A 21,925-nucleotide genomic window follows, 5' to 3' on the forward strand; every position below is an offset into this window, starting at 1 on the left:
GTTATCTCATTACATTACATTATTTATTAAAAAAAAATTATTTGCACTTTACATTTATGTTGGGGCATAGCCTACTCCCTTGAAATCCTTAAGATATTAACAGATTACTCCAGGATGTAAAACCTTTTGAAGATCCCTAGACCTTTGGGATACAACAGTGAACTAGTGCCAATATGACCAGAAGCATCAGGAATAGCAATTATATTTTTCTTATAAGTGGAAAAAACAACAACAGTGGTGTATCTGTTTCCCAAAATCAAAACAATCTTACAAAATGTAAACATTCAAAACACAAATATGATTGATATCGAACAAATAAAAAACATTTCTTGAACCTGTTACTCTCAAACGGTGAAAGATCAGTGGCTTGATGTGCTTGGAGCTGACGAAGGACTTTAGTGAAAACTGTAGTGAATATAATCATGTTATACCCATTGTCAAAGTGTCCTGAACAAGGTGCATTAGAGTATTTAATGTGTGTTATATATATATTTCCCTGATAAGAGCACTACTTTTTTTTCTCCGTATTCACAGCCGGTGTGCTATAGTTTATATAGTAAGTTAAAACAGTGCTGAGTTAGCCAGCCTAGCACTGTGTCTTTACTACCCATAATTCATTGAGGCCATTAAACATCCTGAACTATTTTAAATACGCCTGCATTATATTACCATTTACAAAATATGTACACTTCCAGTTCAGTCCAGTATGTTTAAAACATCAGTCAAAATGCCTACTTTTTACAAAATAGTTTAAGATTATTAAAAACATTTTTGTAACTGTAACAGGCTAACTGAAAATAAAATAATGAAGGACCTCTTCGGGAAATACGGAAATTGTTCGTAACTCCATTCTTACGCAAATTGTCGCATATAATGCACATTGTTTGTAAAAAGAGTGCATACATAAACTGCATCAATCTTTTGGTAAAAAAACAACAACTTTCTTACGTAGAAGCTCACATTCCATGAATGAATGTTTCGAAAATCATTAACATTAATTGGTTGTGAAAAACATTACGTTCTTCAAAAAAAAGTATGTTACATTCAAAGTGTGCATCATTCACAAAATCGTTCTTATGTAAATTGTTGCAGGTAATGAATGAATGGTTTGTAAAAACCATGCTTGGGTAAACCGTCGCATGTAAAGTCTAAAATGCTTGTAAAAAACGTTCTGTAAATGCATCAATCATTCGTAAAACCACGGTTTTACGTACAATTCATACATAAAATCACTCTGTTTGTGCTTCACTATTAAGGCCCAGTAACCTTTTAAGCCTTCATTTCCCAGCTTTCACAGTTGAATCGCAAAATCTCCCATAATGCACCATGCCAGACTGCACCACGTCATGCCAAAGGTGCAACATTCCCTGCGTCACACTTGCTCATGCACATTCAGACTTGACTATGAATCACACTAGTGTCCAAATTTGTAAACCTTCACCAGGCAACATGTAATAGCTGCAGTTAGATTCAAACTGTCCCTGTGACATCATAATGGAGCGTTTCAAAATATCTAGCGTTCCAACGTTGGCAAGAAATCGGATTCAAAGGTAAACGTCATGGTCAGGAGTACTTGCAAACTTCTGTATGTAGAGCTCATGACCGGTCATTGTCTGACGGTTTTGACCCCGAACGCTCTGTGGGCTGGTTTTATGGCATGCAGTTGTTACAGAGAGGCAGTGTTTCCTAAAAATTACATTAAGAACAAACTTATGGATTAATACCTCACATTTTTGAAGTACGATGGATGCGGTCTGATTAAACTGGCCACTTGTTTTACCTTCATTATGGTGCTTAAGATAGATTAATGCATAAACTACATCTACCAGCATCCTTTGCTTCAAACTGGGTTTTGATTTATGCATCCTCTGTGTAACACAGCGGAGAGAACCAGACCGGCGACATTGATTTAATCCAACCCAGACCAGTCAAAGGATCATGGCCTCTTGAAACGCTTCAATCCATCTGAAAAAGCAGCACAGATTCAGTTTGAATCAACGATTGACAGAACAAACTCTATACGAGCGCATGAAGTATTTTCCTGCCGTACCTCTGAGCAGTGGGGATATCCTCAGCTCTGAAGATGTAGTAGAGTGTGTTTTTATGGTACAGTTTAAACTGCATTTTTTGAGCCGGTCCCGTCTTCTCCTCTCGGAGGAAAAAGCCCAGCAGTGGCTGACTCTCCAATGCCGCAACATCCTGAAAACAACGCATTCATCGTCACTTGACAGCTTTTATTATGACATGCACATCTGCATACTCTCATGACGATGTGAATAAATCAATATAAGGCAACGAGGGGAATAATTGACGCAACTAGGTTTCAGTATTGCAAAAATAGCTGTTTTCGAAATATTTTTTTCAGGAATCAGCAATCTTTTGCTACCAAAAAGTCACTTAAATGTCATCTCAAAACGGTCTATGCTGATTGTATACAGTTTAAATGTTTCGAAACAGTTATGACGTAACAAAGCCTTGTTTAATGAAATCACGTGAAAACCACTGATTCGAAACAGAAGGATTCGAAGCTTCACGAGGCAGTGTTTTGAAATCGCCCATCACTACTCTCATTGTTAAAAATAAATTATAGCATCTGATAATGGTTATATAAACAAAAAAAAGTACCCTTTAAACAGTTTCAATCTAGTTAGCTACTTTTTTAAAATTATTTGCCTGATTTTTGGTGTCATGTGTTGATGTCTTTTTGTGTATTTTAGAATTATTGTAATTTCTGTGTAATTTTGGAGTTGTCTAATACTTATGGACAGCACTTTGGTCCATTTTAATGGTTTTGAAAGTGCTTTATAAATAAAAGTTGAGTTGAGCTTGGTCAATGAGTTTCAAAGTAGCTTTCCCAACAATTTCCTTAATACCGGTATGTCTTTTTACATAGCTTCAATATACGTAGTTATCTGCTTCTTGATAATACTTTGATAAAGCTCCCTCAACACTGGCTAAAAGTTATTACCGGTACACGAATAAAGGCAGCATACTTCACTAGCGGCGTAAGTGTAGAGGACTTTGTTCTCGATGACAAACCACAGCCTCTTCCACGGTTTCTTGTGGCCTTTGGATCTGTGCAGATATCCACTCATGGAGGAGTTCTCAGTGCTGGCAGTCACCTGTGAGCGAGAGATTTTAATATGACATCAGCGTTGTGGTTAAAAAAAAAATCCCAGAAGCCTTCACTACAGTGACACATAAATTCTCCCTGTCATTGCAATAAGGGGTAATGTACAACTTCAGGTCACCTCTTTGAGGGCAGAAGGTATCCTTTTCTGTCTTCTAGAAAAAGCAAACGTTGAACTCCGCCCACAAGGGGAAACGGTAACATTGGATTGGTCCCCTTAGAGACAAAAGCAAAACGGCACATTAGAAAAAATATGTGGTGTTTGCCTGTGCAACCACACAAGTTTCAACACTCAGGGTCAAGCATATGTTCAATAAACATCACTGCTATAGAGAAGTGGTTGGTTGACAGCAGAAATCTGGTACCCTTGTGCTGTAGTTTGATATAGCAGTGGTCGCACACTCGTGCCAGCTGATTCTTCAGGTATTCTAGGTAGAATTTATTGGACGAACATGCCTGACACACCACCTGTTGCCACAACAAACCGATATCAGTCAGACCTATATGTTCACTCCGTAAAAAGAAACAAAGCCTAGATTTTTTTCTTTTGTATTTCGAACCTTTCCGCAGGCTCGGCAGTGGTGGCGTCTCCAGGTGAGCGTGAACTCGCACGTACAGATCATGCACATGGTCGTTCTCAAATCTGGAATCCAGATAGGAGCTTTAGAGCCCAGCGGTAGACCGTCATCAGAGATTCCCTCCAACTACACACACACACACAGAAGAAAAAAAAGTATTTTCACACAAATTTGAGACACAAAACAACACGATACGATAAAATCTCTATGAGCTCCTTCATAAAGTGTCTGAAATCAGTTGCTTTTTTATTTAGAAAAAAGGAAGAAGAAAAAAGCCAAAATAATTTATTTACATTTTTCAGTTGTTTTTGAGAATTTTGATATTGGATGGTGTGAATACTTCTGGTAGACTGTGAATATCTTATGACGGTAATGTTGTTAAAGGCCAAGTTGCGTTTTAATATAATTGGGTATACAATTTTTTTTCATAAAACACACACACTGTTTTTTTATGTTTTATGAGGGCTCTCCATAGACATAAGGATTTTTTTATACTGAACAATCCTTACAGAAAACATATTTCGTATGATTTATAAACTGTTTTCCTCATGGGGACCGAAATTTTGTCCCCACAACACAAAGTTTTAGGTTTTACTATCCTTGTGGGAACATTTGGTCCCCACAACACGGGATACCCGAATCACACACACTTGCTTGTAAGTGCACCCACCTCTTGGCTTCGACTGGAAAAGAAAGAAATCTTCTTTCTTGTGTAGTCATCTATTGCTTTAGCGATGGCTTCAAGCCATTCGTCTCTTTCTGTGGCTGAACTGCAAATGTCAAATTACAGTTAGTTATTTCAATTTAATTAAAAACAGCTTCCAGGAATCCATTTTATTTCATTTGTGATCAAAAGATGATTATCATGTACAATCATTCATTATACTACCAATATTTCCTTCACGTAGACCCCGCAGATAAATCATACTTGTGTGTGTGTGTGTGTGTGTGTGTGTGTGTCTTACTTGGCAGACAGTATGAAGGAGCGTTCCACACTCTCAATGTTTAACTCATTCTGATAGGCCTCCTGACTGGGTTTGCTCACCTATTAAAGACGTCAGACACATATATATGTTACATCTCCTGTCAGTGTGTGTGTGTGTGTGTGTGAAAGAGTATTATGACAGTGGATATCTGACCTTCATGCCGGCCAGAGAGAGCATGCTGTTGACTTTATACTGGCCAGACTGAACGGGTGTCGTGTATAGAAGAATATCATTAAACTGTTGAGAAAGAAAGAAAATTTACTAACTGTCCAAAAACAGTTGTTACACCATCCACAGTTTCCTGTCATACAACACAACAGTGACCGCACCCCAATATTACTATACATTACATTAATACGGCCTTTTACAATACAGGATATTGCTGCATATCATATGCAGCAATATCCTGTATTGTAAAAGGCCGTATTAATGTAATATATAGTAATATTGGTGTGCGGTCACTGTTGAGTTGGTTTTTAGTTTTACTACCTCAAACGTACAAATCAGATTTCATAAATGAAAATATAAATTTTTAACTAACTGAAATAAGTTAAAACACTAAAATAACAAACTGGTTATTTTGTAAAATAACAAATTAAAAAGAAATGATACCTAAATAGTAATATTTCAAATAAAAAAAAGACAAGAAATTTTTTTTTCTAAAAAATTAAACTAATTAGAAATATTAATAAATATTATAACAGTACATACATGATAAAAAAACAACACTATCCGTTTTATAATCAACATTTTAATAGTATTCAGCCTTAGCTTGACCATAGTTTCTCACCAGGAAGAACATTCTGGGCTGCATAACTTTCCTGGAGAGTTTCATCAGAGTGCCCTCCTTTAAGAAAACCTGAGTATTAAACAAGAACAGTGCGTTAGTTTACCAACACTGAGACTTCAGGCACTGCTCAGACGCAATGGATCATGGGTACTTGAGTATCTTACCCTGCCGGGTTGGACGATTTCATGATGACCATTCAGACTGTACTGAACCTGCATCAGCTTCTGAAAGTTATCCTGAATAAAAGAGACGCGTGCGTGTTAGACGTCATTCATATTCATGAGATCATAATGTGGCTGTGTGTTTGTTACGTTACCCCTTGCTTCATGATGTCGTTCGCATGGTTGGCCACTTCTTTCACCACACTAAGAGCAGCTGGGTAAACCAAACCAAGTATTTAAGAGAATAAGTTTCGTTTTGCAGCAAAAATCTCAGATAAAGTCAAAAGCTTGATAGATTTTTTAATTTACAGATTCATTATTGAACTTGATTTTTTGGGACTATAAACGTCACAAAGAAATGGACGTAGCTACAGATATTTTCTTCTGTATTGTCACAGACGTTCGAGTGAAACAGATTATTGAAAAAGACAGAAAAATGTCAATAACATGCCTTCAGAAAAAAATTTATATTTAAATTTTGGAAGCATTTATAGAGCTTAGTCAGATTAGACGCCGATTTTGAATTTACCAGAGATGTAAATAAGGCTCTGAGGGATAGGCGTCTTTACAATGGCACATACTGTATAAAAGTCCTAGATCATGTAATTATTTACAACTCAGAACTAAAAAGAAACTGTTTTATAGAGTTTTTGTCTACTGAAAGTTTTTATTTTGGAAAGACGTTTTGTCAGAACAATCGGTGGGTCGTTAAACAACAGTACAATCCATTGAACGCACTTTATTCTATCCTTTACACCCAGCCAGGGTTGCCAGATTCAGATTAAGATCATTTTATTTTTATGCCATGTCAGCATTTAAAGTTATTTTACGGTTGCCAGATCTGTGTTACAAAACTCGCTCAAAGTAGCCCAATGACCATATCCCAAATATCAATATATTGATATCAATATATAATATGCCATTCCCATACCTGAAAAAAATACATATTTTACAGTTACTACTATGCCAACTGAAAACCAGTATATCGCAGAGGCTCAAAGGCTTCCTACCAGTGGCAATCCTTTAAAAAAGTAACATCTAGCAGTTTTATCATTGTTAAAATATAATATATTCCAAATACAAGTATAATTTATGCAATACGTCTTTAACTTCAACAGTTTAAAAGTAACTTGGCAACCTTGCTCACAGCCTCATTCTTATTCCTGTCAAAAGTGAAACATGGCTCTACTCAGACTAAGGTCTATGAAAAATATGAATGCCTTTGTATAGAAACAAGATTGACATTTTTACAGTCACAAGGACTGAATTGAGCGCTTACGATTTTGATGAATGAGGTGATAAGGGTCCTAGCTGTAATTGTTGGTTACTGCATATTTTCATTTTATTTTATTTATTTACTGGCCCCTGGTAATTTTCTAAAAGAAAATTCAGCACCGTAATATGAGTCCCCGTTTCATTTCCAGGGAAAATGGTTTGCTCTTACTTTTTGTGTCTTTGTAGTCGGATGAATCCTCAGGAAGATTCTTCAAATAATCTGAAAGAAACATGAAAAACGATGAATTGGAAGATTCGAAATTGGTCAGAGAGATTTGTCTATATTCCCTAAATGACTTCATTAGCTTCATTTTAAGTTTAATCATAAGTTTGTCCAACCCACATATGGAAGGAGTGAAGTGCTGAAAACCAAGAATTCAAATTTACTTTAATTTAAGCAAACTGTCATGCCAAAACCAACAAAAAAAGAAAAGAATTGTCTGACAAGTTCATAAATGTAGTAGCCAAAATGTGCCCGTGATGCATCTACTATGCGTGGTTTTACTGTAATGAACCGGATTTCCTACTTCTGCTGTAGAGCAGTGTACTCATCCGAGGCCCTGTTTACACCTGCTATTAAGATGCGTTTTGGTCCACTGGATCACAAGTAGACGAGGGAGACATTCCCGTTTACACCTGGTGTTTTAATCCGTCTCTTTTGTCCACTTCTTCTACACTACAAAAGCAATCTGGTCAAATGCGTTTTCGACTACCTCTGGAAGTGCTCAAAAGTGGACAAGCTCAAAACGTTGTAGACCCCGTTTACACATGTATACAGCCTTGTCCACTTGTGATTGGTTTTAAGAAAACGCATCTTAATACCAGGGTGTGTAGGTGTGAGTGTGTGTACCTGTGAGCAGGAGCTGGTATTGAGGTATCCGCTGCACCGGTTTCAGCAGGTAATGCTTCAAAGCAAGACTAGCACAGCGAGGACTCGTCTGAGGATGAAAGAGTGAAACCATTACCAAATGCATTTGTAAAAAATAATGACTTTCCCTGTTACAAAAAGTACAAATATCCACTCTGCATTGACTAAATATTTAATTAGTATACCGGTAATCAGTATACTATATAGTAATCATGCTGTAAATTTAAATGTCAGAAATATTTTTAGATCTGATGTTATTAGAGAAATTGTCTTCTCTGTATGTTCTATAAACATTATTATTGTAAAAATATATATATATTATACATTAAAGTTAAACAAATACAAATAATTGAAATTAAAATAACACTAACAATAAAATACAGCTAAAAAAGAAAATACCTATTGGTTTTAAGTATTAATTAAAATAAGCTGCATGCACATACCATTTGGTATCGTTTTTAGCATTTTACACGACATTAACAAATTGAACTCTTTGAAAATGTACTCTTTAAAACAAATATCAGAATATTACCCATTAAAATTATGCAAAAAATTAAAATTCATTCATCGTGCAGTTGCAGGTTTCCGTGTTTTATTGTCCGTAAGTGTGCAACAACTACTAAAACTACTCTCTCACACACACACACACACACTCACGCACGCACGCACACACGTTGTGTTTTTATGTTTTATAGGGACTTTCCGTAGACATAATGATTTTTATACTGTACAAACTGTATATTCTATCCCCTAATCCTAAACCCACCCGTCACAGAAAACTTTCTGCATTTTTACATTTTCAAAAAAACATCACTTAGTATGATTTATAATCTATTTTCTTCATGGAGACCAAAGAAACGTCCCATCTGTGTGAGGACATTTTGTCCCCATAATGTAGGGTTTACTAGGCCACACACACACACAAACATAAACACTTTCCCTTTTATATCATGATATGGGGTGTTTTTATAATAAATAAATAAAAGTGTTACAGAAAATGTTGAAAAATAATTTTTTTAAAATAAGTTATTCTCTATATTAATCTTTTTTCATCCTGGGGACGATCCTTATATGGATATTTGGTCTTATGAAGATGTACGCACACACACTCCTACCTCAAACTGACGAACAACACTTGCAAAAGGAGGATTTTTGCGACACTGTTCGTCCAGCAGAGCCACGTTACGGTCAAACTCTCGTATGTAGGTGGAATACATCTTCAGATACGGACCCTTCTGAACAAAGATATCAGCCAACCTCTGATGATCTGACCTGCAGGAGTAAGAGACATTCCCAGAAACAAAATGTTCAGTATTGAGCATGGAAAGATTGACAAGTTTAGGGAATAAGCATTTTATTTATATAAAAGTTCCAATAAATTCCCTCCAAATACTTAATGCTCTCATTCTTTTGCATCCTTGTCCAACACAAAAATGACATGCAACACATTTAACTCTTATATGGTGTGTGTGTGTGTGTGTGTGTGTGTGTTACCAGTGGGCCACTCTCTCCTCCAGCTCTTTCAGCAGGTCTTTATTAAGTTCGTAGAGTTGGGGCAGATAGTACAAGATTTGATTCAACACTTTCTCCTCCACCAACGGCTTGCCGCTCGCACGAGTCGCTTTGGCAACTGCGTCCCGGAAATCCTGACACAGAAATGGAGATGTAAGCTACTGCCAAAATTCCAGGCTACGGCAACAAAACAAAGAGAGCTAACCAAGATGAGCAAAAGACACGCGCGCTAACATCCGTGAATTCAAACAATGACTTTATTTACCAGCATTTCAACTTAAATAACGGCAATAATAGCCATTTGAAATTTTTGTAATAAAATGAATCTTTCATGGTATTAGCTCAAGTTAACAGCGCCATAAACTAGCACTCAATGACACATTTTTAAACACAAACAGAGTAAAAACAAACACACTGAAGAGTATAAACTCACAGCACAGTCCATCTACAGCTTTAACAGGAAGTAGAGAACATAACATTTTCTCACACACTCACACACACACACACGACTTTCTTTAGGACAGCTGTTTAGGGTCACGGCCAAACAAGTGGGTTGAAGGGAGGGTGGGTGTAATTACTTTCCGAAAACTCTCTCTGTCCGTTGATCTCTTATTCCTTTACCACAGTCTCTCTGGACAAGCTCTTCCTCTCGTCTTTCCTCCGCCGTCTCTTTCCTGTCACTCTTTCTCTGACTTTCTCTCTAACTCTTTACATCAATCTGAACAAGGCAGGGTCAGGATGCACCACAGGTCTATAACCAGTTAGCCATTGAGGTCGACTAGGGAATTCATCTAGATTTTTTTTCCTCAGAGATGATGCTTTAAATGGGACAAATTATTATTGTTAAATAAAACTAATAAAAAATTGTTTTGTTAATTGAAATTTCTGACTTTTTACTCGCAATTACAAATTTATATCTCGCAATTCTGACTTTTTTTTTGGCAATTTCGATTTTATATCTTGCATTTCTGACTTTTTTGTCTTGCAATTCTGACTTGTCTCGCAATTACAAATTTATATCTCGCAATTCTGTGTTTTTTTGGCAATTGCAAGTTTATCACACAATAAATCTTAAAAAGATTCGTCTTAAAAATGCGTAATAAATATCCTCAGGCTCCGCTGCCTCGCCATAAAAGAAAAAGGTCTTTACTGATCTGCTGCCATTTGTCAAAATTAATTTGTAATCTCAGGTCGCAGAGAGAATTTTCACTCGGTTAATTGTAGATAGAACTAATGAACGTCAATTTACATTAAAAAACACTTTGTTATCCACCGACTGTTATTCTGACAGGCTGCACCACTTTTATTTGGGCCAATACAATTTCAATAATCTCAGTGAACAAGTCTGAATTAAAAAGTCTCTTATCAAGGTTTTACATTTTATGCATATTTACAGTATAGTCTATTTACAGTAAAAGAATAATATTCTGAAATATTGTTACAATTTAAATAGCTGTTTTCAATTTGAATATATATAAGTGGGGGGGAAAAATCAGAATTAAAAGTAAACTCGCAATTGCAAGGGTTTAGCGTGTTGCAGCATTCTTTGCTTTAGCACACTTGCTAACAGTCTACTTTAAGCACACTGAATTCTTTCATTGTTATTCCATTTAAAGCACCGCAAATGTAACAAATTCACTGCGTTCAATATTACATTATAATAATAACTGTTGGACTTGAAGTGCAGTGACCAATGTACTTACAATGGCCATTACGTTGAGATAAACATTAATAAACAGTAATTCTCACATGATTCATGAACCATGCAAGAATACCAGAAATAAACATAGTGTTACTATCCACAAAGTACTATTTACATGCGCAAACTCCACCCATTGCATTCACATCTGTAACTCACAATCAGAAGTTCATCCGCCTAGAAAAAAAGTTATCCCACTGCTAAATGGGTGATTTAGACAACCTCTCAAATAACCACTTTTTGTACAGTAAAATCCTATAATAAACAGACAAATGTGTGTTTGTGTGTGTGTGTGTGTGTGTGTTTCCCTCTATGATCCTACTGTAGCTGTGAGAATGAAACACTATTCGAATTAATAAAATTGGACACAAACTCCCTGCATAACATAATTCTTGCTCTGATTCGCAACTGGAGCGAGTGAAAACAGCGATGACTTACGATGTGAAGTAACTTCAGAACATCCACAAATCTGCAAAGACAAACAAACACAATGAATCAAAATATAAATTCAACTGGAAATTCCCCCCTAAATATGTACAGACTATTTAATACGAATAAGCATTCAAATAATATTTCATGGAAGGCGTGTCATAATCAAATGCTTTCAAATGTCATTGGACGTTTGTACTTACACTTTCTCGGAGCTCATTATCTCCATTGCGATGTGGACCACCTTGTTCCTCTTTGCTCGCTCTACCTCCTGATGACACACGAGTTAAAATGCTGTTATAATATTAAACCATTTACAAATCTATGGTATAATTTGAAGTGTCATACTTGCATAGTCGCTACATCCAACCATGATTACCAACAACAAACAGCCTCATAGCAAAACAAACGTGAGTGTGTGTTTGTGTGTGTTGTTTTGGGCGAGTGAGAGGCTGCAGTCTTTATTTGGATCAGGGTCTAAACACAAGGACACAGTTTGACTGAAAGCACCTCCTGTTTGGGGGTCTCTCTGGATTATTTCCAGACAGAAAGTCTGCTGGACAAACCTTCCCAAATCAGTGATTTGGAGCTCATTCTTTTAAAATGTTTCTCTTCAAATTGAAATAACATTCGCAGTGTATTTAAAGGGTTCGTTCACCCAAAAATTACAGTTCCTTCATTAATTACTCCTGATTTTCCTCAAGTCGTTCCCAAAAACTTTTGAAATATATTTTAGAGTAAAACCAAAGAGCTGTCTGCCCCTGTGTGTTGTTGAAAGTCAATTCCACTAATACAAAAAGTTCATAAAGACATTGTAAAATGTAATCCATGTGAATGCTGTGATGTTGTTTCGTGCGCACCTCTTTATCTTTTAATTGGCTCATGTCTTCCTTACTGGAGTCGGAGCTGTTCCCATCGTCCTCATTGGAGCTCAATCCATACTCTGATAGATCACCACTCACAGAACATCTGTTGTCAAACAGGAAGTTCACACGTTCAGTCCAAAGTACATATAATCAAACATGTATTCACGAACAAAAATACACACGTTTAAATTCAAACTAGTGTAACATTGAAATTCAACCTAGTTTCCTTTATATTGACAGGCAGTAATTTATCAAAAAAATATGTGCAATAATAATGATACTAAAATGTATAACTAATCTATATATAAATATTTAATAATATGTGATTTTTGCATGTGCCTGCAATGAGACAACCTCAGTTGCCAAGTTTAAATATGCACAGGAAGGATGCAAAATTAAATTAGCTATTTTCATTGAATAAGAACTTAAATTTCAGTCTCTTTCTCACACTAACACTACTGGTCAAAAGTTTGGGAACATTATGTGTTTTTTATGTTTTTGAAAGTAGTCTCTTAATCTCACTAAGGCTGCATTTATTTGATCAAAAATACAATAAAAACAGCAATACTGTGAAATATTATTACAATTTAAATGAACTGGTTTCTATACAAATGTCATTTATCCTGTGATCTTTCAGAAATCTTTCTAATGTGCTGATTTGGTGATAAAGAAACGTTTCTTATTATAATAAATAAAGTCTTTTGAAGTGACATGAGGGTAAGAAAAAAATGATCTATTTTCATTTTTGGGTGAAGCACCAGATAGCTCAAGCAAACTCTCACACATGCTCATGCATTCACACACTTTCTGCCCTCTTTCTGGTTCCTCTCGCTCTCATTCTTTCTCCTGTGGCAGGACAGAGCTGCTCTTGTTTACAGCTTATATAAACTCACTCTGCAAAGAGACACACACACACATCCATAGACAAACCCTCAAATGCACAACCTCACACACACACACACACACACACACACACACACACACACACACACACGCACACACACACACACACACACACACACACACACACACACACACACACACACACACACACGAGTTTGGAGTTTCTGTCGTGCCTGGGCAATTACTGTGAAATGTGAATGCTATCTAAAATTGGAGTTTAACTATCTATTAAGAGCACTCAAATTCAGACGCTGGAATGTGAGGAATCTGAATATGACTGAATTAATTATTGACTTTTACCACAGTGATGATGGCTCACAAAACATATTCTTAATCATCTAAATGACGATTGATTATTGTTTTTCATATAAAGCTCATTATAATTATGACCAACTAACCCAAACTCTACGCCTTCAAATAAATAAATAGCTTTTGATATAAATCAATGTTTCAATTTAGGATGTCCCTGAATGTCTCCAAAAGAAGGTTTTCCATTTTGTTCCAAAACCACCTAGTAGACACAGACACGTTGTGTTTTCATGTTTTATGGGGGCTTTCCATAGACATAATGCTTTTAATTCTGTTCAAACTGTATATTCTCTCCCCTTACACTGACCCTACCCCTAAACCTGCCCATCACAGAAAACTTTCAGCATTTTTTCATTTTCAAAAAACATCACTTAGTTTAATTTATAAGCTGTTTTTCCTCATTGGGACCAAACAAAATTCCCCACAAGGATTTGAGATATTGCCATCATTGTGGGGTATTACCAGGCCACACCCACTCACACACACACACTTCAAGCGCTTCTGCCTGACTCCTATTAACCAATCAAGTCCACTGATAGTTCAAATCAAAGTGCCTGTTTTCAGAATGTAATACTAGCATGGTGCCTAGTGTATACTGTACAGTATAAACTGTATGCTACCTAATATTTTAAAGGGGTGGTATAATGCCCTTTTCACAAGATGTAAAATAAATCTCTAATGTCCCCAGAGTGTGTATGCGAAGTTTTAGCTCAAAATACCCCACATATATTTTTATAGCATAAAGTTGTCTAGTTTAAGTTTTACTTTTTGAGGGTGAGCAAAAATGCACCGTTTTTGTGCCTGTCCCTTTAAATGCAAATGAGCTGCTGCTCCTGGCACAGGGGGCGGAGCTTCAACAGCTTGTGTCCTTTTACTTCACACACACACGCCTTTTATGTTCAAACCGGAGTCAGAAAGATGTAGAGACTCAAGAAGAAGTGACAACATGTAGACAACATTTCTGAATGGTTAGTTGATGAATTTATGTAGCTTATGTGTAGTTATCTTCTAGTCATTGATTAGCATATTCTGTCTTGATAATCTATAAATGCGTTCCCGGGGGCGGGTTTGTGTAAATTTTAGGGTTGCTGATGTCACTAACCCGTAAGGAATGTCGTGTAGTCCCTACCAGCCGTTTGTTGTAGTCCTTAAAAAGCTATTTCTTTAAACGAAAAGATCTCCCTTTGCTTTGAACTTTGAGCGTCGTAACTTTGCAGATGTAGTTTATGCTCAAACAGCAACATTACACACTAACTGAAGTTAGAAAAGTGAAATCATAATCAACCACCCCTTTAAAAAAAAGTCAGAAAAACAGTATGCAAAAACAAAAACTGTTTTTGCTGTATTTTGGATCAAATAAATGCAGCCTTGGTGAGCATACAAATTTTTTCTTTTAAAAACATTTAAATGTTAAAGTCCAATCACATGAGAAGTTAAGAAAAAGATTTGTGTTGTTGTATGTTGGGATACAGTATTAAAGCAGTGTATTCCTATTGTTGTGTGCACACTGCACAGCAAAGTTTTTGTACGGAGAGATCAAAGATGATAATGTATTACTACTGTGATCAAGACCTTTAGCCCACATGACTGTGTTGGTAATATTTGTTGGTAACAACTTGCTTACAACTACAAACATACGACCACAAACTTGATTCAACGTCCTGTGCATCTGGAAACCAACTGCGAATTCAGCAAATGTCGTAAGTGTTCACCGGCACTGAGACCTCATCACTGACAAGCCAATGTGTGATGGAGGTCAAGAATGTGTTTACAAAGTCTACAGTCAACACAAAACAAGTCAAAAGACTTATCTTCTTTAAATGCTTTTCTACACTGTAAAAAATTATTGCTGCGATCATTTATCTCAACTTAAAATTCAACATTAGAATAAGACATAATGTGTCGTTTCAACTTAAAAAATATGCGTTCATGCTTTACCTCAAATATTCAGTTTAGTTAAGTTGTATATTTAAGTTCTCAACCAATTTTAAGTTATTATAACTTTTTTTACAGTGGCTTATGCATAAATGCTTGAAATTAGTTTTGTAGACAAACATAACCTGTGCTTGCGCATGAATTCTTCTACAAAAAAAAAAAAAAAACTTTATTACAAAAGCACTTACTGCTGAGAAAAGTTAGCCGTGGGCTCTTATGTTTTATGAGGTCAGTAATACAGTCAGCAGTTGGTATATTTGCAATTAGATTAAGATGATTCATGTTTTTACTGACATGACATGATTTTTGCTACTGTGTTGGAAATGTTGTAATGACAAAGCATGACTGTGAGCCAGAAGATCTCAATTGCAAATTCTGAGAATGAGAGAAAAGAGTGTGGGAGAGAGAGAGAGAGAGAGAGAGAGAGAGAGAGAGAGAGAGAGGTTATTTTCCAGTGGCTCAGCTCTCTCCTCTACAGACATTTCCTGCTCTGGCCACTGAAAATAACCCACAGGAAAACAGCCCAACCTGGACTCAAAGAGTGGACTGTAACCCTCTCACACACACACACACACACTTCCATGACCACACAGACCAAACCAACACAGTGCACATTAAAATATATATACTTGTTGCTCAGTAGGTTTTAAGAAATCACAATAGCTAAAACTGGCAAAGCTCCAGCTTACCAAAATGCAGCATGTTATGTGATCCAGATTGTTTCATTTTGGAATGATGTGTATATGAGTCTTCTTAAGGCCGATTCAAACCCAGATGATAACTATATAGTTTTAATAATCATACTAGCCTAATTCTATGAGAATAGAAAAGTCTAAAACATAACAACTATAGCAATAATGACAGCATTCACAGCCAATCAGAATCCATCGGCTTTAAAGACAACATCAAACAACATAACTGCAGTATGTGCTCACAATAAACAATGTTCTCATTCATTGGTGCGGTATAGTTATCTTAATGTGAACAGGCCTTTAATACGTTGTAGGCATTTGATCAGGAAAGGTCCAATAAATGTGAATATACAGGTAATTTTTAAACATTGCCTGAGCAAAAGCTCACATCGACCCCTCCTTAAACCTTTAAGCCATTCCACTGTATAGCTGAAAGAAAGTTTTGGGATATTCTACTACTTTCAGATATTCTAGAGGCTGAATAGAAATCCTAAAATATAGCTGGTTGATCGTATGTAGTCTTAGGAGTCGTTCGCACTGCACCGCTTTCTCCTTTTCTTCATAGACGCGTCTAGAAAATACGAGATTTGCGACGGCGTTGCTCTCGTTGCATGTCTACATTTACAATAACGAACTTGAGCGCATAAAAGATGCAACTTGTGAACGGCCCCTTAACCAACCAATGGTGTAGTTATAGCAAATAAACCATGCAAACCATCCAAACACTAACTTCTTGGTCTTAAACTTAAAATTTTGTTGAAAAGTCCTTTAAATAAATGATGACTTGTGTATACATATAGATGCACAAACTGACCTGTTCACCTCACACGGTTCCTGCACTTCATACACTCCTGTGTCTGCATCCTGGTTGGAATAGACCCAGGGCAGGTTCATGTACTCTGGAATCTCCTCGTATAACGGGACGTTCTCGTACTCCACCCCACAGTCAGGCTCACTGTCACCTTGAGCTTCTTCCTCATCGTCACCAGGGGTGACCTGATTAGTACGCGTGGCTTTATGATCCTCGTATTCCGCATCAGTACGAGTGCAATCCAGGGATTGTCCACCGCGAAGCAACTTCGGAAGCAACCGTGCACACACGCGCAGCTCAAGAAGTTTCCGCAAGCTACGTCGCGTTTGATCGGATCGCACCAGCGGCTCGGAGGATTCGGATCCAGTGTCCACTCGCTGAAGATCTGCAGAGGAAAACGACTTTGCCCTCTGTTTGACGAAAATAGCTCCCATACCTCCAGCCTGTGGTTGGCTGTTACTGCGAGTCGGCTGGTTTTTACTGAAGAGAGGGATGCTAGGCAGGGCGACTCGCCATGAAGGTTTCTCCGGAGGAGGTGCCGGGAGTTCTCTGAATACGGGAGGACTGGAGTTAGGAAGCGGAGGGGGGGTGTGCGTTACCGGACACGTGTTTTGCTTCCGCAACACAACAGATGCGGGAAGACTGTGTCGTTGGGGCTTTTTAGGCATGACTTTCGGTGACCTTTCCTCCCCATCCAAAGATGGCTTGCTCAAAGCTGCAACTTGCGAGCCACAGCTGAGCTTAATCTGTTTGGGAAGACTCCGCGTTATTGGGTATCGAGCAAAATCTCCATATACTCCATCATCATCTTCATCATCATCGCTTTGCCCCTCCTCATCTTTACTACTAACCAAGGAATCTTGAAGATCTGAGTGGCAATGCAAAAGCAAGCTGTCCACTGATGTTGAGGCCTTGCACAAGGAATCAACCATTTGTAGGAGGGATTTCTGTCGAGGTGGCGGCGCTGGAGGTTGTGACCCCTCCTCCTCCTCCGCAGCTGTGTTCATGGAAGCTAGAGTTACACCATTTGTTGGAACCGAATAATGGGTGGACTCTAGATCAGGAAGCATGTCTTCAGTATGTGCACTGTGAAAAGAGTCTACATTGTGCAAAGAATCAGTGTTGGTTGAGGAGCCAGTGTCTGTGTTTTCTACGTTCTCTTTAGGGGAACATACATTTAGAGGAGTGTCAGTGTAGGCGTGACTAGTTGAAGTGTTTTCGGGATTTTCTAGTGATGTGTCTGTCTGAATGTGTTCAGAAGTCTCTGTAGGTGCTTGAATGTCTGAAGGTGCAATTTCCACAACGTTCTGCCTAAGAAGTGCCCTCCGAGAGCGTCGTGGATGGGGTACAGGGAGAGGCTTGCTAGGAGGTGCAGGGTAACCAACATTGTCACTGATGCAAGAGCCAAAAATAGAGTTCCCGGTTTGTTTCTCTTCGACAGATCGTTCCTGTAGGGGTTCTGTAGGACTGTGACTTGAGTTCTGGACAGAAATTTGTATTTGTGTACCGGTCTGGTCCTTTTCTACCGTGGAAGAGTTTGTTTCTTCCTGTGCCTCAGTGGAAGTGTGGGATGAGTCTGTGGGAGCATGCATTTGTTCCCGTTCAGATTGGGATGCATGTTCCCATGTGTCATTGTAAAACAACTGTTCTTTTGGGCTGTCGCCCTCTTTGAAAACACCTACCTCTGCCGTTCCACATATTTCCTTAGAATCCTCTGATTTGCTGTTACCTAAGTGATGACCTTGAGTACAGGGTGGTATGATGTAATGTGACAGGTGTGAGGGTAGTAGAGCAGGACCCCCATTTTTGGAGACAGGGGGATGCTGGGTCTTGCAGGAATCTTGTCTTGGCTGGAGAGATTTCTGAGGGGCTTTGGGCAGGCTTGGTTTGGGGGCGACGGCAGGTTTTCCTCTCTTGTGCACAGTGGGTGAGGGTGACGGCAGCAGGATCTCTGGTTTTGGGGCGATGGGGGGAGGCGATGGTTTCTGCGACTGAACCAGCTTGGGTTTGGGGGCAACCGGCGGTTTCTTCATTCCTACATAAACTCACACAGAGAAGGAAGAGGGGGACTACATGAATTCATTGAATAGACTTGCATACCACAGACACACAGCTGAACACGATGGGTCACGAGTCACGACTAAGGTCAAGATTGAAACCTAGCTTTGAAACAAACATCAGCATATGTGCGCATCAAAACTATGGTTATTTTGCGTTTAGAATTGTGAGAAATCTTGTACGGTAAATGAAGGTCTAATGTGTGTCATTATTATGTCAAGATTTTGTTATCAGTCAAAATAATGCCTTCTAGACAGTTGCTTCATTCCTACTTTCATGAGTGTTAGATCATCATAGTAGATCATCACTGAGATTTCAGACCTTTCAAAACATTCCCTGATTCTTGAGAACCAAAACAGTCTAGAGACAGGAAAAGAGATTATGTACCAAGACATTGTTTTGTTTTTTGGTTTAACACTTTTAGAGGTACTCTCCTATGTTTATGTTGATGAGCATTCAACAATCCCAGTTGTAAAACAGAAAATAAGCACTATTAGGGCAACCTTAACTTAATTGCAGGTGAAATTATAGAAGGTGAAGGATGGCTTTGATATTGCCCTAGTATCAGATATGGACATTGTTGTGAAAAGTTTACAAAGGAGGTGTATTTTTACAATGAACCTTTAATGTTTGTGAGGACAAATATTTAATTTTAAATATTTATATTTACACAGAACTAGTCAAAAGTTTGGAAACATAAATATTTTAAATGTTTTTGAAAGAAGTCTCTTATGCCATCAAGCCTACATTTATCTGACAAAAAATAAAATAAAATAATGGTTATCTATTTTAATATATTATTTATTTCTGTGATGCAAAGCTGAATTTTCAGCATAATTATTCCAGTCTTCAGTGTCACATGATCCTTCATCATTCTAATATGCTGATTTATTATCAATGTTGCAAAACAGTCGTGCTGCTTACTTTATTTTTTAAAACCTGTGATACATTTTTTTTCAGGATTCTTTGATGAATAAAAAGTTTTAAAAAAGAACAGAATTTATTTACAATAGAATTATTTTGTAACAATTTAATAATTAAAATAATTGCAATAGTTTAGTAAGGATGTGTTAAATTGATAAAAAGTGATAGTAAATATTTATATTGTTAGGAAAGATTTCTATTTTGAATAAATGCTGTTCTTTTAAACGTTTTATTTGTCAATGAATCCTGAAAAAGTATCACAGGTTCCAAAAAAATATTAAGCAGCACAACTGTTTCTAACATTGATCATAAATCAGCATTTTAGAATGATTTCTGAAGGATCATGTGACACTGAAGACTATGATGCTGAAGATTCAGCTTTGCATCAACAAAATAAATTATATTTTAAAGTATATTAAAATAGAAAAACATTATTTTGAATATTAATAATATTTCACTATATTACGGTTTCTTCTGTATTTTGTTCAAATAAATGCACGCTTGATTAAAATAATAATGTTTCCATTCCAAACTTTGACCGGTACTGTATATTTCTGTTTAATTTAATATAATATAATCTATATGAATTATTCAGTTACAGACAAAAAGTATGTTCAAAACGAATGGGAGGTGTTGGGTATATTCTGTCTCAGGTGCATCAGTGTATAATAAAGCGCCTTCATTTCATACTAATGCAGTTACACAATTATTGTCACTTTGTTACAGCCATAAAAAAAACAGTAACAGAAAAGTAACAGAAAGATCTTGGAGATTTTACATGGTTTGAAGTAAATCCTATTTTAAATGATTATTACAGGAAATGGTTACCATCGAGAAGTTATATATAGTTGAATTATCAACTAGTATAGACCTCTCCTTTTATGTCATAATTAGAAAATGACAATAATTTAATTGACTTCACTGAATTCACTTAGACAGCACTTTCGGAGGAGGAAAAAAGAAGCTTGGGTTTGTTGATGCTCTCTTGAGGAAATGTGGTCTTCCCATTTCAAGGGAAGCAATCCAAGACTAATCCCAGAGGCGCCCTCCTCCTCCTGTCCGCTCATTCTGCTCTGTGATCCGGAGCTCGTGCTCGTGCTTCAGTGCTCGAGCTCCGGATCACAGAGCTCGCGAGCTGTCTTTCTTTCACCTCATCATCATCATCAGCAGCAGCACGCGAGACGGAGTCATCAGGCGGATGTTGTGTGGTAGAGTCCCTTACAGCAGTGGAAAGAAAATCACGGGATTTTTCTTTAGTCTCTTTCCGTATACCTCCATAACATACTCCATATCGATTGAAGAGAACAAAGAAACAAAGTAAACTCGCCCCAAAATGGTTCTCTGTGTGTGATAAGTAACCGAAGGAACGGGGAAAGGAAACAAAGCAAAGTTGAAACAAAAGATTCAAATCAAAGTATGCCGTGCGGCTTCCATAGGCTATATATGCCTGCCTGAGGGAGAAAAAACGGGATAATGCTGAAAATAAAAACATCCCTTCAGGTTTCAGCTTTTGCGGTGAAAAAAAATAATGCCGAAATATATCACAACAACACAACACTGCTCCTCACCTTCTTCATACAGGAATTTTCTTCTTGTGCTTCTTTTGGGGAAATCGTCCCGTTAGCACAAGATTAGCCTCTAACACACAGAGAACTGGGACGCTGAAGCTGCGACTTCGTTACGTTAAAGTTACACCGGTTGCAACACTTGGAAATATTGTAATGAAACCGTTAAAAATCGCAACATCTTACTATGTTGCCCCACATTCCCCTGCCTAGACTGCTTGTTCAACAGAAGTAGCTGATGTTTATTCATCCAGGAAACTAACCTGTACTCATGATCCCCAAACGACTCTCTTTACTCCATGAATGAGCTGCATTCAGCACAGTTCCTTCAGATTCAGCTCTTCTCTTCTAGCAGGAGCCATTGCTAGTCCTAGTGGGAAAGACAACTCGATATCTTCAAAAGATCATCCAGACTCTTTGTATTTCTACTGAGT

At 37.5% G+C, this 21,925-nt stretch overlaps 1 protein-coding gene across 1 annotated transcript; it reads right to left on the minus strand.

Moving 5' to 3' along the window:
* Nucleotides 1–9: 9 nt before the first annotated feature.
* On the minus strand, nt 10–21,892 carry fgd6 (FYVE, RhoGEF and PH domain containing 6). The gene is made up of 21 exons (XM_079623628.1): nt 21,755–21,892; nt 16,948–18,979; nt 12,289–12,397; nt 11,632–11,699; nt 11,438–11,468; nt 9,283–9,434; nt 8,904–9,060; nt 7,771–7,858; nt 7,090–7,140; nt 5,801–5,859; nt 5,649–5,720; nt 5,485–5,553; nt 4,848–4,931; nt 4,674–4,753; nt 4,379–4,478; nt 3,691–3,834; nt 3,496–3,598; nt 3,252–3,346; nt 2,994–3,122; nt 2,051–2,199; nt 10–1,965 (listed from the first exon to the last, which is right to left on the minus strand). The coding sequence occupies exons 1-21, from the start codon at nt 21,762–21,764 to the stop codon at nt 1,929–1,931; spliced, it is 3,819 nt and encodes a 1,272-aa protein (XP_079479754.1). The 5' UTR covers nt 21,765–21,892; the 3' UTR covers nt 10–1,928.
* Between the last annotated feature and the right edge of the window lie 33 nt (nt 21,893–21,925).

Source organism: Phoxinus phoxinus, assembly GCF_949152265.1.
Source record: "Phoxinus phoxinus genome assembly, chromosome: 9".
Classification (NCBI taxonomy): domain Eukaryota; kingdom Metazoa; phylum Chordata; class Actinopteri; order Cypriniformes; family Leuciscidae; genus Phoxinus; species Phoxinus phoxinus.

What these genes read in the sequence shown, in the direction of transcription:
- fgd6 (XM_079623628.1), bottom strand. An exon ending in GCCAATTAAAAGATAAAGAG is followed by an intron (nt 11,700 to 12,288) that starts GTGCGCACGAAA and finishes GTGTGTCATCAG; the next exon opens with GAGGTAGAGCGAGCAAAGAG. An exon ending in TACCTTCTGCCCTCAAAGAG is followed by an intron (nt 3,123 to 3,251) that starts GTGACCTGAAGT and finishes TCTCGCTCACAG; the next exon opens with GTGACTGCCAGCACTGAGAA.